General features: G+C 39.5%; 1 protein-coding gene across 1 annotated transcript; it reads left to right on the forward strand.

Moving 5' to 3' along the window:
* Positions 1 to 11,895: 11,895 nt before the first annotated feature.
* Positions 11,896 to 16,479, forward strand: LOC130186018 (uncharacterized). The gene is made up of 3 exons (XM_056402709.1): positions 11,896 to 12,048; positions 13,480 to 13,922; positions 15,026 to 16,479. Exons 2-3 carry the CDS (start codon positions 13,621 to 13,623, stop codon positions 15,471 to 15,473), a joined length of 750 nt encoding a protein of 249 aa, XP_056258684.1. The 5' UTR covers positions 11,896 to 12,048; positions 13,480 to 13,620; the 3' UTR covers positions 15,474 to 16,479.
* The last annotated feature ends 1,108 nt before the right edge of the window (positions 16,480 to 17,587 follow it).

Genomic DNA, 17,587 nt, shown 5'->3' on the forward strand with positions numbered 1-17,587 from the left:
TCGCTCACTAGTCTACTGTTGTAGCTGCACTCCTCCCCCTTCATATAGCATTTTAGGCACACACACACTCACACAGAGGGGTGGTGGTGGTGGTGGTGGTGGTGGTGATGGGTTTTGCCTGGGGCAGCAAATGTCCGACGATCCTCGACTGAATCCAGTCCTACACAGCAGCGTGAGTCTCTCCACTTTCATCACTGTCTGGTTACAGGACAGTGAAGTCACTGAAGACTGGTTCTCACATGACAACAGTTTCTTCCCACCTGCCATCACACTCATACACCCCTCACACACTGGTGTCCTAATACAAGCTACTGGTACAATAACTGTACAATACGTTCAGACGTAGATATCTTTGTTGTATATATTGTTCGTCAGGCTTATGTCCTACATGCAGAGGCGCAGGGAACTGCTCGAGCCCAGGCTTAACTCCCCAGCAATGTCTCAAAATGTGACTCCCTCCCCCTAAGACAACCAGTGGACGATTTGGTCTCAGAAGCAGTGACGCCAACTATTTTCAGAAAAGCCTGCACGTACAATCACTACCATTTCAACACTGCTCAGTAGAAAGCTTCCACTCAAACGTTTTATATTTTATGGTTCCTTATAATCTATGTTTTGAAAGTTCTACCAATGTAAACATTTGGAATTAAAGATAATGTTTAGATTTTACCCACTTTTCATTGGCATCAGATTATGTATTACACAATATGGATAAAAGTTGGATGGGCCCCCTGGCAATTTTTCTGACTCTAGAATCTAGAATATTTTCACTTAAGGAAGGCTAACCTCACCCAGACGCACAGCCAGGATCTATTAAGCGATTGTTTAATAATTATTTAAAATAGAATTATTTTCTTGATTAATCATTTGATTATTTCTTCTTTTTTTCTTAATTTTTAAAGCTGATGACCCCAAACCCAGAGGAATATCTTCAAATGGCTCAAAGCAACAAACAAAAACTGATATTTTTAATTTACAAAGATTAGAGAAAGAGAAAATGTCCATCCTCACATTTGAGAAGCCACTTTTTTGTCTCAGTTTTTTTATGCATTATACTAATCAGCTGCTGACGCACCTTAGTTTCTCCCCCGCTGATTTCTCTCTTTCTGTCTAAACTCCCCATTTTCTGATGCATGACTAATCAGTTAATTGACTGGCTGCTTTTCCTTTTACTTATAATGCAGGCTGCTTATACATATTCCTGTGCATTACTTTAGCTGTACAGGCAACCATTATCAATATATAATTCATTGCACAAGCCATACACTATTTATTCTAACCTACTTAGTCATACACTCCTCCGTCTTATAGAGCAGCTGTATGTTTGTGTGGTTTAACTGGGTTTTGTCTCTATTTCTACATCTTTAATAATAATGTATGTTTATACAGTTTGTATGTTGTGTAGGACTTTTCCTCTCTCATGTTTACGTCTCCTTCCCTCTTCCTCCTGTCCTCATACTGAACGTATTCTCTCACCCTGTCGCTGTGCTTTTCTTTCACACATGTACAAGTGCTGTTAAGGTCGTGTCTTCAACTCCCAAGCGGCTAAACAATCTGAAATGAATGCACTTACCACGTACTGCCCTACATTTATCGAACATGTTCCATTCTGACCGTTATCAACTTACCACATAACCCAAATCTCTCTAAGTGTCCGTTTCCACATGTTTCCAACCATTTGCCGTAACCATGGCGACTAAAAGCATATGACTTTTTGTCTTTGTCAGAACATTTACCTCAGAGCATCCATGGCGCATGCCCACTCCTCAGGGCAAATAGCATATTTTAAGATTTAAAAAGGCTGTCTGGATGGAAACCACATTATGGACAACACACTGCTTCATCCAAACACTGTGACACGAGGATCCCTCCACTCCTACTGTAGGACAAATACATCCTCATCTCATAGTAATTTATATAACTGAACTATTCAGGCACTGTTTTTTCAAATTTGGACACAGCATCAGAGAGAAAAGTAGATGTTTTGAGCATAACGACTGTCACTGACAAAGGCATTATTTTCCTAATCTCTCACTTGAGGATGATATTTGATAGTTTTGCTGTTTCTACATAGACAGGGTTAGCATTATCAGCTGTTTACCTACCAGAAGAAATGTTGCAAGTTCAGCATCAAACTTAATTTCTTTACTCACCAAGAACTGTCTCCAGCAGTCATGAGCCACGCTTTTGTTTTGCTTCTATTTCTATCACTTCTTTTCATGTATGGAAGTTAGCATGCTAACCTGCTAGCCATCTCATCACTTTCCGATGCCGAGTCACTGCAGCGTCCAGTCTGGCCCAAAGAAGTAGCGCTACTCAGAGGATGTATTATAACCTCATGTATTGTAATACAATGGCTGAAGCTCTTGGCAAGACTGGTAAGTGCAGCTGCTAATGCTAACACTGGCTATGTAGCAATAGCAAAACAAACAGATTGCTCCTTTAAGGAATGTGAGGATTTTAAGATTCATTCAAAGGGCTCCCACTGTCTCACTTTGTAAAACTGTCATTGGAGGAGATGGTAGAGGAGGCGCACATCTAATTTTAACACGTACATTCAGGGAATTTGATTAATTTGCTCCCAGACATAATCACTCTGCTTTTGGATTCTTTCTTCCCGTGTCCTCATGTCGCCCCTGACAAGACAAAAGCTGGTTTGTCTCTTTTAAGCAAACAGGACAGATGCTGTTAAAAGGATTAGACTCAACATTTTTTACTGCACAGTAGTATGTGATGAAATGATATGTTCATTGTCTTTATCAGGTGATTTTGTAGCTTTTAAAGCTAGATTCAGATTAGTGCTTCTACCATACGTATATCCACAGATGGGTATCTTTTGAACTGAACTGATTTGCACCCATCTGAAGATTTGAATTGCTAAAATACCTCCGTTGTCGCTCATGCAAAAGGCTGTGGCACACAGTGACAAATCCAGAGGCTCTGTTCCAAATGATCGCCCAAGCTTTACGCACCCTCTGGTCCATGGCAACCAGGGCAAGAGCAAATTATCTACTAACAGAGATGGAGACAGAAATGAGGCGCTGAGGTGCTTGTGCCATGGGTATATGTGATACTGTCCTCAGCTGAATAACAACAAGCTCTTTTGAGCATGTAAATAAGTACTGTTGTCTGTCAGAAGCAAAGCAGAGAATAACATGATAGCACCACAAAACCTCTTAAGTTAGAGGTGAATTTTTGGTCTTTTTTTTTATGTGTTATCACCATGGCTCATTGGTATTAGTATTAGTATTAGTTATGTTATTGTAGCGCATTCTCTGTCTCATTTCAGCCTCCCACACTCTTCATTTCCCCCCATTTGTGACCACATCACTCTATGTGTTACCCTGTGATTCACTGGTTTTGCCCCGGGGGAACATCTTAGTGCTCCTTTCCCCACCTGTTCAACAGATGCCATCAGACTTTCCCACCATTTGCCACCTGTTTGCCCTCCTGCACACTTCCTTTATCACCTCCCCTAGAATAAATACCAGCCAGTGTTTAGACCTGCTGCCTTTCTTTACGTGCCTACCTGCATTGCCCTTTTGGATTTCTTTGCCTAACTGACCTCATGTAAACCTGATCATTGTCCATTTATTTTCAGAAATGTTCCTTCAATTCACCCTCCTCTTCTTACATTTCTGCATATGTGACGGGTTTTCATTAACTAAACAATATAAGGGAAATGATTTGGGTTTATATTGATCGTTATAAAAATATATAATTATAATGGATTATTAAATTTGTGTGTGTGTGTGTGATACTGAACACAAAAGAGCTCATTGGTTCAGCCACCTGTTTGACTGACAGTGCATTTTAATATAAAAATGTGACATTCTGACATCAGAGCTTTTCAGTTAATCCAGTGAGACAGATGTGTGTGGCTGCAATGAGAACATGTTAATCACCTCGGTGTTACGTAGACGTAGAGTTGACATTTCTTGGAGGTGATCAGGTGATGCATATAAGCAGCTTAACGGCATGTGCAAAGGACAGGAAGTAGTTTGGAAAGTTTTGGATCATTTCCTTTAATCCAAAATAATAGATAATGGTCCCAATTACAGGACTGTTTTTTTTGTCTGAATGATCTATAAATTATTATGTTATATGTTTTGTGTGTATTTCACAGCTACAGAAAAACAATCTCAACTCAAGGTCCACTCACTAGCTCTTTAGGGATGTCACATGGTCTTCATCTATGGACGGCTGCTCAGCTGTCATGGAATTGTTAGTGGTTAAAGGTTCTGTTTTTCTAACCTCTTATAAAATATGCTGGCTTAACAAAACCCAACTCAAGGTCCACTTACTAACTTGTTCCAGAGCTTTCAACACATTAAATAAGTTGCAGTTGTCGTAGAACTGAAGGATAACTTTAAAGGTTGAACATCTAAAACTACTGATGACAACCATGTGATATGACTGAAAGCTCCTGTAGTTAGACCTTGAGCTCAGGAGGATGATTCTTGACCTTGGGAAACACATAAAATGTGACTTTAAAAAGGTTTAAGTCAGTTTGGGATTTTTATCAAAGTTGGAGGTGATGCTGTTTCACCTGACAGCTGAACTTTGAAACAGACCAACTGTCCAGCTGAATAAAGTAATGAAACACACATGACTCAACATAAAATCTTTTCAAAGGCACCTTGATAATAATTCAAATACTGACCGCTACTTCACCAGCATGAATATGGAAATAAGCCTGGAAATTACCATTGAACTGAACCATTACTTGATCAGTGACACACTTATTAAGCATTTGGTGGGAGACTAATGAAATCCTTTTAACCCACATCTCATCTCCACGTCCAAGACAAACCAAGTTTGACACAAACGTCCACTTTGAATCAGGGCCTAATCTTTTCTGACTGTGTACCCCGCAGCAATTTCATCATCAACATTTCAGTAACAATAAATTCTACTTTGAGCATTTATCATTTTGTTTGTTGGGCTCTAATAACCAGATGCAGCCTTTTATACTTTAAGTCGTGTCGTGTTTGTGTATGTGGTGGTGGGTTATTTGCGTTCACACCACATTCATTTGAAGGGTTTGGAAGGTTAAGCTTGTCAGTGCTCCTCAGTGCTTTCTCTCAAATATGGAAACACATTACACAGCAGCGCCAATTTCCCCCCAAGTCGTCTGATGATTGCCATCAAGAGTCCTAAACAGCTCGCATTGTGTCCTCTACTCGTCTATTAAGATTGTATTCATCCTCAACATGTGTTGTTTCTCATGGGAGGAGGGGAGAGGGCCATGGCTCAGTGATCAGGGAACTCTTCAATGCTGTGTTGATATCTGCACGACAGACAGCAATTACCTGAACTTGTAAAGTGCTGCTCAGTAGACTATTGTCTCCACGTATGTCCTGCTTACTTTATTTTCTCTTTCTTTCATCTCCAGTTTTCTCTCTTTACTTTGAAGAATAAGGCTGGATTCATGTGATTATGCCTCCACACTGGCGAGAGTTAGAGCCGGAGCCATATTGATTTTGGGGGTCAAAGGTCAAGGGCATGGTGACCTCAAAAAATTTAGTTTTGGCCTTGTGAACGCAACATCTCTGTAACGCCTTGAGGGAATTTCTTTAAATTAGGTACAAACGTTCGCCTGGACTCACCAGCCAACTGATTAGATTTCGGTGACTAAAAAAGGTCAAAGGTCAACGTTCAAGGTCATGGTCACCTCACAAAACATGACTTTTGCCTTGTGAACACAATATTTCGAGAACTCCTCAAGGGAATCCCTATACATTAGGCACAAACGTTGAATTGTACTAGAGGATGTACTGATTAGATCTTGGGGGTAAAAGGTCAAAGGTCACGGGCGTAGTGACCTCACAAAATACGGTTTTGGCCTTGTGAACGCAATATCTGTGACGCCTTGAAGGAACTTCTTTGAATTTGGTACAAACGTTCACTTGGACTCAAGGACAAACTGGTTAGATTTTGGTGGCGGTCAAGGTCACGGTGACCTCGGAAAACTCACAAATGGTTCATATTTTATATGACTCTTTATAAGCAGGGATGTAACCTGAAACCAGCCTGAGTGGTGGAGGCAGACAACCACAAAGTCGCAGTTTTATGATCAGGGTGTGTTTTTTAACCTCTCACTTCTAAATTACGTTTTTTTTACAGATTAGAAAAAGAAAGATGTAGTATGAAATATATCAATTAGTGAACTTACTTTTAATTAAGGCTGCCAGAGTCAGTGCTGCCTCCCGCTTTCTGTCTTTATGCTTAACTAAACAGACTGTCAAGCGGCCCTGCTCGAGGCAATGCCCCCCCACATGCTCCATCAATCTTAGCACTATTCTGTTAAGTTAGATGTTTCACATTAAAGGCCTTTTAGTGGCTCAAAGATCACGATCACTCCTTTCATGATGAAGATCATTTGAGTGGCTCTCTTTTTGTCGAACATCTGTGCAGGAAGTGTTGCTTTCATCGATGGTACCTTAACAGTGGTAACAGCGAAAATAAAGGAATTGATAATGATTGGTAAATGAGAAATGTGTTTTTGTTTAAATGAGAAAACAGTTGATCAGTTGATTTGATTAAATGAGTTGTAGTTCGACAAAAAAATAAGCTATTGAATAATCGTAATTGTTTTTAATTGTAAGTCCTTTTTCAAGCAAATACATGATATAAGTATCTGATCATCAATAAGACAAATCAGCAAATCAGTGACGTACCCTGAAAGGTCAAGAGCCTTGCTTTTAGATTGAGATATTTAGCTGTGAGTGTGTTGATGTGGACAGATGAAGGGTTTGGCTCAGTGCAGAGCGCTGCCACCCTGACGGCTGGTGAGCGCAGGACGACGGCTGACTGAGAATGAATGTGGACAGCTGAGCGACCGCGGGGCGGCCCTGGACGAGGGTCACTGTCTGATGACCTTGTGCTGTCTGCCGTGGAAAGTTGATCTGACAGTGCCAGGCCGGAGGCCGTGGACACACATGTGGGAGCGCAGATAGCCACCAGGACACAGACTGACTGACAGACGAGGTGTCGGGAGGACTGCGAGGACTAAGAGGCATCAAGCCGTTAACAACTAAGCTTTGCACATCAATTAAACAATTAGTGCTCTTTTTTCTCTTGAATTGACAGAGTTAGGTCTGGTGAGTAGCTGAGACTGTGACACATTAGGGGGATCAGAGTTCAGTCCCTGCAGTTAGTCAGTCAGTGCTGAGATAACAGGAGCAAGATCTTGAGCTCCTGAGGTGTTACTCTTGACTGCCCATCAGCTGCTGAGCAAAAGAAGTAGACATGAGAGAAGATACAAGGCTAAAACCCGACACACGTGAAAAATAACAATCCCTTATTTACTTTCCTTGTGTGTCACTTGTGAGGAATTTTAATGAGTATTAATAACGAGACCTGAGTCCGAGTTTATATTGATCATTTCAATTTTACTAATTGCATCCATTTATTTTGATTTACAAGTGGTTGTTATCATTATCACCAAGGTCATGTTGTCTGGCATATTTCTGAGCATTTGAGAAATTTGATTACATCAATAAGAGTTTCCATTTCACATGTGGGATGTTTTTTTTTTAATCAGATTCAGATATTTTATTTGTTTAAATTGCTAAAAAAGAATGGTTATTGTTATTCAACAAGCACAATAAATGACAAAAAAGGAATCTACTATTTTCCAGTAAAGGTATACACCTGGCGATATAGAGGACTGAAGTTAGACTATTGGGACAAAAAATGCAATTGAAAAATGAGTGAGTAAATAAGATGTTGAATTTTGTGAATTTAAAAAACAAAAAAATGTATTTTAAATAGTAAAAAGCTGTGTGGGGTTGCACTGGAGAAATTTAGACTCAGTTAAGTATTTCTAAAATCCTGCACCCAGCCCTTTAAAGTTGTGATTGTTCGTTACACAGGTTGACATTAGCATTTAAGATGCAGTTATTTGCTTTTATACAGTCTCAGGTGGAACCTGGATGCTGTGGATCACATGCTCCACAACAACCGTAGACATACAGAAACTCATGCATTTAATCTAGTATCATACCTGCTCTTCTGGAGTTTGGGCACAGAACAGTCAGTTACATTGGAAGCAGCACAACAAATACATTTACTTTTAAATCATTTTTATTTCAAGAAATACTTAATGTTTTTGATAAAGCAGCTTCATGGCAACTCAGGCCAATTAAATTCATATGTCCTTCATTCACAAATGATACGTTTTTCACAAAGGGCTTCAGCCTTCAGGTATTAGCCCTGAGCTCCAGCGATGGCTTCAAATACCTGATATGAATGTAAAAAATGTATCATTCAGTCGATAGTTTCCTTCCACAAACACTTTCTCTGAACTGTCCTTGGTGTTATTGACAATTAAATCTCAGTGCCTGATACAGCAGTTGTAGCAGCTCACCAGTGTGGATGCTATTTTAGGGTTCTGTGGACTTTACATAACTACTGGTCAGTGACCAGTGAAGTCGTGTTACCCTCTTATGGCTGACTGGACAGATAAGGCCTGTAATCACTCCATAGAGACTTTGAAGGAGAAATAAATTCCAGACAACACTGAATTTCACATTCAATTGAGTCCATTTTTATGTAAACTGCTAAAATGCATGTATAAAGCTCGAAAACTAGAGAGATTTGTTGGAAGAAAATGCAATAGTTTGGTATGGTTTATGACTCCACAAAAGATTTTCAAAGCCAATAGACACTGTATCCCACCTGGACCTTCATCTGTATTATACTGTATGTCACACATTTGTAAGAAAATAGAACTGAAAGCTGTTAAACCAACAAAAGCCTCCTTACACCTTCAGTCCAGGTCACTCATGAAGCTCCCAGTACACATTTACTAAAATACCTGATTCTTAATTTATTTCTCATGGAAGCCCTGACAGTAATTATTAAATCATTTTGTCAATAAAATCAATAAATATAATGAGATTCAAACCCCCAATCTCCTGGGTGAAAATCCTATATTTATCATACACATCTATAACCTTCTCTACATATGGGTTTTTTAGCTCTTTATACTATTTCACCCATGTTGAGTGTTTTTAGTCCTATTTAGACAAGGGTAGTGGTGCACTTCAACTTCTTGTGGCCAAAATGAGTATTACAAAAACATACACCTTAAACATTTCTGACATTCTTTTGTTCACTTGCATAATTTCTCCTTTCCTCTGACACAAACTACTGTTACCCCCTTGTTCCCCATGGTCTTTCTCCTTCTGTACCTAGATGTTAAGTACCAGTAGGAACCATCTTATGAAGTGTTACCAACTACGATATTAGAATTTATTTTGAATGTTTTAGAATCTGGTTTCAGAAATGAATTAATTCAAAGCCATATTTTAGAGTATACATACATACATAAGCATACATAAAAAAAATTCAATCACTGTTTTTTCAAACTTCCACATACATTTTGAAGGCAGACAGTTCATTATGAGATTCTATATCCACACAGCTCCATTTTTTTTCTTTGTCTTACTTCCCCCACACTCTGTTGTACTTAAAGACGTTTGAGGGCGATTGCAGTGAGCAGGATGTGATGAACAGTCATCTGTATAACAGTGTGGGTTAACGGTGGATAGCCAGTCAAAGAGCACTTAACAGCTCCCCGGTAGTCTTTAGTCATACACACACAAAAAAAAGTCTAATCACTGAACTCCTACTTCAGTCCTTCGTTGGCTCCATCAGCCTGTCAAAGCGGAGGCTCCGCACTCAGACGAAAATGGCCGCATTAGCTCTTCACATTAAGAGCTCATGAATAGATTTACATCTCTGTGATCATTAACTGGAGGATACTCTCCGCTGCCTTTCACGCCACACTGCTTTTATTACACTGCCGCAGGTGTCATCACCATCATCATCACCCTCCTCATCATCAACAACATCATCATCATCTTCTTCATCATCATCATCATCTTACTCTTCATCATCATCATCATCATCATTATCATCATCATTATCATCATCATCATCATCATCATCATCATTATCATCATCATCATCATCATCATCATCATCTTCTTCATCATCATCATCTTCGTCTTCATCATCATAATAATCATAATCATCATCATCATCATCATCTTCATCATCTTCGTCTTCATCATCTTCGTCTTCATCATCATCATAATCATCATCATCATCACCCTCCTCATCATCAACAACAACATCATCATCATCATCATCATCATCTTCATCATCATCATCTTCGTCTTCATCATCTTCGTCTTCATCATCATCATCATCACCCTCCTCATCATCAACAACAAGATCATCATCTTTATATCATCATCATCAACCTCCTCATCATCAACATCATCATCTTCATCATCATTATCATCATCATCCTCATCATCTTCATCATCATCACCCTCCTCATCATCAACATCATCATCATCACCCTCCTCATCATCATCACCATCATTATGATCTTCATCATCCTTGTCATCATCATCTTCCTCAACACTGTCATCACAATATCATGATCACATCAACATCCTCATCATTATCATCATCCGCACCTTTAATGCATCATCATCCTTTTCACATTCTCATCATCATCATCATCATCATCATCATCATCATTGATTCTCCTCATCACACCATTATCATCTCCAGCCTCATCATCACTACCACTGTCATCATCGTATACTTCATCAACATGATGATGTTGATGGCAATGATCATGATCATTATTGTCATCATCATCCTCCCTCTCACTATCATCATCATCATCTTTACTCTTCCTCCCTCATCAAAATGTCATAATTTTTCTCAGTCTCATCCTCCTCATGGTCATCATCACCATCATCTCCATCATCATCAACATTATTATCATAACTGTTTACTTTCATCATTGATTATCTGCATTTTACACTATTGTTCCCAGCTTTCACTAAAAACTTTGAACTCTGAAATAAAAAAAAGCTTTAGCCAGAGCCACACAACAAAAAGCATGAACAAAACACACGCAACTGTTGCTTTGTTTATTTTAGCAGCTCATTGTGTTCTGTGTTCTTACACATCAGCCAGTTGTTTAACACGTAATAAGGGGAAAAGCCTAGTACTATATATACCAGGTTCTTCCCTAAACCTGAATTTAGCCTAATTAATCCAACATCAAAAAGACATTAAGAGTAAATAAACTAACTGACAATATCAGAATGAAGAAGTTTATTTCTATAATCGTCTTTTTTTGAGAAACAGTACAGCTCCTGAATCCTTTTCTGACAAGTTGCCTGTGTGGATCACCTCGTCTGAACCACAATTGAGTCTCTGATAACAGATCTTTTAATATTACTCTGTTCTTCAATATCAGAAGATTGGGAGGTTCTAGGCAGAGATATTGAGTGAGAGCTAAGAGTTTCTCCCTTTCGGCTTGGCCTGGCATCAAAACTTATTAGACAGATAAATGAGAACTTGCGTCAAAGCAGGCCACTTTCTGTGCCTGCGTGTCATTTATTCGCCCCCTGAATACTGGCTCCATCAGATAGCAGCCCGCCTTTCACAGCAGCCACAGTGTCTCTGCATCTGTTGACCCACACCGCCGCAGCCAGTGTGGTCTGCTTCGGTGGCACTGACACAGCCATTTCCCTTTCACTTTAAGACTGTTTTTGTACAAGCTGTCTTATTATTTCTCCAGATGAAGCTCTGATCTAAAGGTAGAGGCATTAAGAGACATAATTTGCCTCACTGAACGATGATGTGGAATAATATTCATAACAAGCTTTGGACCTTGTCTGAAAGACAGTTGTACATGCTTACGTGTGCGATTTGTTCAGACCCACTCTCAACTCAAAATTAAGTCTTTAAAAAAAGACATCCTTGACCAGTTTCCTGTAACCATGGAAATAGGAAGTGCTCTACAATCATGTTTCTGTATTGTGTGTTAGGGAAATGCACTGCTTCCTGCTGTTTTCACTGGCTTCCTCCCATTGGTGTGTGCTCAGGATTCAGTAGCTGGTCCTTGAAAGCTACACAGTTCATAACATGAGCTCTTGTTGTGCTCATTATTTTTATTTTATGCCTGTTTTTCTTATGGATTTACCCACAACACCATAATATTTAAATGACGTAAGTTGAACAATTTATTGTAGAATATTCAGACAAATATTAAGATAAGATTGTAGTTTTAAGACAAAAGTTTTCTGTTTGAATGCCATTTCCTTTTAGTTGTGCACATGCTGAATATGCCACAAATGTAATGTTTAGTATTTGTGTAAATATCTGCATTGTGCAGTGATGTCTCGTCCTTAACACTGTGATTAATTCATTGTTTAAAGAAATTGGCAAAAAATTAAACTGATATAAACTGAGATTGTCAGCGATTCAATGAACAATCTTTCATAAAATCATAATAATTTAAAGGTAACCTGTAGAGTTTTTGACCACTAGTGTTATGGAGCAACGTTTTTCAAGTGGGTCTGAGTCTCGATGGAGCTTTTAGCAGTTGAAGAGACAGCTCTTTCCCTCAGGAGTCGGTTAAGACCAAGAACAGAGCTGACACACAGTGAATATTGGACTTAAATTCACCAAGAGGACGCAACACAACTCTAGATTCGTTTTTCTCCAACTTAATGTTGCTCCATAACTGCTGGATGTATTTAAGCATGTGCTTGCTAACCAGCTCATCATATCAATTTAAAAGGTGATTATATGTCAGTATTGTGTTCACAACTTGTGTCCACTTTGCCCAAGTGGCAAAAAAAAACAAGTTATTGGTGGTTAAAATGGTTAAAAACATCAACTCCTTCAACCCAAAAATAGTTTGTTTTTTCAATCCTCTGATACGACCCATTAGAGTGTCTCCTGAAATAGCGCCCCTATTGCGGCAGGTGTACTGGACCTTGTTTGTCATGATTACAATAATACACATGGGCTGTACTGAGAGTGGGATGAAAGTGCCTTTCGGGCTTCATGGCTTGGTTGGATCTAAGAAAAGATCATGATGTGGGTTAAAATAACTATTTCCTCAAAACGTTAGATGATCTTCGTCTAATGTTAGAAAGAAACATGCTTTTCAAATTGTTTTTGGGAAGGAAATGCACTCAACACATACGATATGTTAGGCCCATTGGATAGAAAGAGATACTGAATACAAATATTGAATTGTTTGTTTACAGGAAAATTTTACAGGTCACCTTTAAATTTTGAATTAAAACATTTTTAATTCTTCATATTAAAAACATCAGTGATGGGTGTGGTCAGAAAAGTGTGTTATTGCACCTATAACTACGTTTGATGATGTCACTGTACTGGCACACCCTTAAGCAAGGAGAGAAGTTTAACAAAGATCAACAAAAACAAGATTATCACTGGTGTTAAGTTGCTCTGTCAATGAATAATATCATTTTTTACAGTTTTTGTATCTTAAAACAACAGTATTAAGCAATGAATTGCATCATAGATGCTACAGACAGGGAATAAAATATGGAAAATGTCTTTTATTTGTCTTCATTTTATGTGTGAAATTTCATTTTTAAACATGGTGATTGTATGTTCCAGAGCATCACACACTTAAAGCCATTTGAAGCTGCCTTCCTGGAGACATCAGCTCACGCTTCTCAGAATCTATTCAACATGGAGTACTAATTTACATCAAGCAACACTCTGCCACTTCTCCCCGCTGGATCAAACCTGGCAGCGATGCAGATTGGTCATCACGTAACTGGTAGCACCTCTCTCCAGATCCCTCCCCAGCCTAGCCTACACCCAATCCTGCTGCACACTATCCAACCCATCGTCGTTCAGGCCCTTGTCGATCCAAAGCGGGAAATGGAGGGACCCCTCCAGCCGCAGACACCAAAGCCACCCAGGACCTGCAGTTCACCTGGACCTTCAGGGAAATCCTGCTGGAGCTTGGATATAAGGGTGGCTGTGCTTCTGTTGACTCTGGCTGGAGCTGTGATCTTGCTGCTGTTATACAGACTCTTACAGCTGAGACACAGGTGGGTACATATCACAGTAATACTTGATGTAATAAGCTCCTAAAATTCCCCAGTGTTTGGTGCATGCTGGCCCCCTGCTGCAAAATTATTGCCATGATTATTGCCAAATTGCTGTCATGAGGTCCATGACTCTGCAAAGGGTTTATAATTTGAAACTATGGATAAAGGAAGTGGTGACACCCAGTTGAGGTGAGAAGGAGAGAAAGAAAGAACAGAAAAAAGAGAACAAGAGAGAGAAAGGCAGATTTAACTAACATTAAGTTGGATAGATTCTTCACTCCTATGCATGCACACCACTTAGGTATCTTTAACTAAACTCTTCATAGTTGGAGCACTGGGAAAAATGTGGTGGACTGCCACAACGGTGGACCATGGACCATCAGATACAGTTTTTACCATCCCTGTCTGTCTCTTTACCAGCTTTCTCTGTGTGCCTGTCATTTGGGGTGCACATGAGAGCGTGAAATACAGATCCACCAGGGACCAGAGAGATCACAATGGAGGGAGCCAGCTGTCAATTGTTGGAGTATAAACTGTTCCTCAAGGAGGGGTGGTTTACAGACAGTTATGAGGCAGGAATTGACTATACAAATATCTCTTTTGAATAAACTGTGTGAATGTATTTTTTGGGCTAACAGAAGTGTCAGTACGCAAACGTTAGCTCATTACCTCTAGCATAAGTCTTTACTGAATGAAATGTACAATTCCAATAAAATGTCACAAGAGAGCTAATGGCATAGCAGATAATAAATAGAAAGTAGTTTGAGGAGCACTAGCATGTGCATCACTGTACTTCTAGAACCATATATATAGTGAAAAAGTCAATGATTCTTGTGCCATTTTCTGGAGTGACCAGACACCACCTTGGACAGAGTTGAAGTAGCTGTCTCCTCCTGCCTCCAATCTTTATGCTAAGCTAGGCTAAGCATAACTTGATATCAGCTCTATACTAAATGCAAACACGAGATTCAAATGAATATTCTTATCTTATGTAAAATTTTGAACTGCTTTATCATGTTGAGAATTTTACCTGATAAATAATGTAAAAGAAAGAAATAACTTGCTTAGCTGTGTCATATTTATTTTGTGTTTTTATTCTGCAGGCTGAGGTTGGCCAGGGCGAGGCATGGTCTGGAGTACTACAGCTTCTACCATACCGCCACCTACACTCTCAAAGACCCTGCACCATGTCAGGACCTCCCAACCAAGAATGGGACTGTCCCTGAAGCTACTCTGCCGGTCCAAACTGTAACGGCGGTGACACCCATTGCCATCACCCCACTGCCACCCCCGCCGGTACCTAGTCCACCCCCGCTGCCTCTCCCACCACCTCCTGACCTGCCTCCACCCTCTGTCCCTACAACACCTCCTGTGCTGGCCCTCCCTCTCCCCCTGCCTGTTATCCACACCACCCCACCCAGCCCTCACCTGTCATGGGGAGCCTGCTCAGACGTAGATGTCTACTCTCGGATCGGAGCTTTCAGGAGCTCCAGACTCTCCAGCCTCTCCACCCAATCGAAGGTTATCCTGTTTGAACACTCGTCCCTCTGACCTTGGACTTAGACTGGAACCAATGACTGGAAACCAAATACATGTTCTTCTGATGAACTGTGTTATAATAAACTGGGGGTGATGAGAATATGTTCACTATATAATGTGTGCATGCAAAACATGGGCACATATTTGAAGTTTCAGTTCTTTCAGGGATATCTAAAATTTCAAAAGTGCCGTTTGAGTTTTGCCAGCCACGGGATTGATTTATCTACTATCTTTTGTGCCGGACCTGTGCAGGAAAATTGCAGTTTATAACAAAACACCTCAACTGTGGTTATGTTTTTGTTCCATTGGAGAATGGGCTTCGTCACATAATTCAGACTGGTGGAAGTACTGAATGACTTTCTGAAACCTGTTTTGATAAATAAGAAAGTTAGACTTGAAGAAAGTCTCATTGTCATTCACAAACTGTTGAGTGGTCATCATTCATTCAGAGCCTCACAATCTCTTCAATCAGCATCAGCACCTTTCTGAATCTTATTTCCTGGATTTAAAAATAGAAACTAAATTCTTACACATACTGAAAAATTAAAAAGTTACTCCAACAGTAAAAGCACTTCGCTAAAAGAGGGTGTTCATTGAATGTGCTCATGTTTTTGGTAAATGGTGACCTGAACGCATCTGTTCACTTGTAAGAGTTAGCCACATACCAGAAGGTAAAAAGCTGTTTACCAACTCCCAAGAAACATCAGAAGAAGAAGAACGGTGTTTCACGGAGGCACCCAGGGGTTCCTGCGGCATGTCTAGTGCTGACAATTCGAACAGCGCAGCTAGCGGTTAGCAGTTAGCAGTTCATTTGAACATTCCTGAACAAATCTGTGCAGATTCCAAAAGAGAAAAACTCAATTTCAACTATAGCCCGTAATTAAGCCAGTGGTGCAACCTGTACCAACCTTTAATCTATTTTATGTTTTTGAATTGCTGCATGATTTGGTTCATGCAGGATAAATAAAATTTATAAAATTATTTTTTCACTTTCTATATAATAAAAAAATGCATATAATGCATTGCCAGGAGTCATCACTGCTTTCTCTGTTCCGCTGACAGCTTTTTTCAGACCAGGACAAGTGATGTTAGATCTGTCATATTAAAAAAACAGAAGGCTCTGCATAAAATTTTAACCCAAATACATTGCATGCTGTGAAGTATAAGATAAATATGTTTACAATATTTTATCACCTTAATTTGACAAATTAAGTCAAGTATCAGTAGAAAGCTCGTCATTTAAAAGGAACAGTTTGATATTTGTGGAAATACACTTGTTTGCTCTCTGGTGACAGTTGAGAAGAGGTGAGACACTTCCTGGAGTCTCTGCTTGTTGCCTGATTTGTGGCCAAGGCATGTGAGTTCGTCAATATGATTTGAATTGCAATTTAAAGTCAGAATGTTGCTTCAACAGTATTAGACAACAAAAAATGACAAGTTACTGGAACTTTCTCATTTCTCATCAGTTTTAACCACTTGTAATCCTTATTTATAGCAAAGAATATAACTTGGCATTTTTACAGTGTAGTTTTGTAGCTGAGCTCATTGTTTCCTCAGATGAGAGGCATTTCCTGAGCGGGTTTTCCATGGCAGCGTCCCTCCCTGTTTCACACCATTCTCTGTGTTTCCTCTGAATCTTACTTTGCAATTTGGTCACTTACATCCTGAAGTTTTTCTTTCTTTTCTATCTAAACTTCAGGCAAGAATCTTTAAATGTCCATTTGCCTCTTAACAAATTTAGGAAAATAGTGTAGCAGTTAACAAAGACATAATTAGTGCAAGTGCAACTTGTGAATAATTTTTTGTTAGCGACCAAACTGAGACATTTACATATGAGCACAGACCATCATTCTATAAAGTAGCTGTGCTAACAGGCATCATCTGTCTGTGGTTTATATTGTTTATATAGTAACTTTAGTGTCCATCTTAGTAATAACTGCCTTCTGCTTTCCAGGTTGAAAATGGAGACTTTGTGTAACATGCCTTTTTATTCTTCTCTGTATCTGCTAGTGAGGTCACTGTCTCCATACTAAGAGCCTGCTAATTCAATCTGTGCATGTACTGCAGCAGTATTTCATAATTGGTTCTAAGATGAGAAGGAAAGACATTTGCATGTTTTTCATCCG

Source organism: Seriola aureovittata, chromosome 18, assembly GCF_021018895.1.
Source record: "Seriola aureovittata isolate HTS-2021-v1 ecotype China chromosome 18, ASM2101889v1, whole genome shotgun sequence".
Taxonomy (NCBI): domain Eukaryota; kingdom Metazoa; phylum Chordata; class Actinopteri; order Carangiformes; family Carangidae; genus Seriola; species Seriola aureovittata.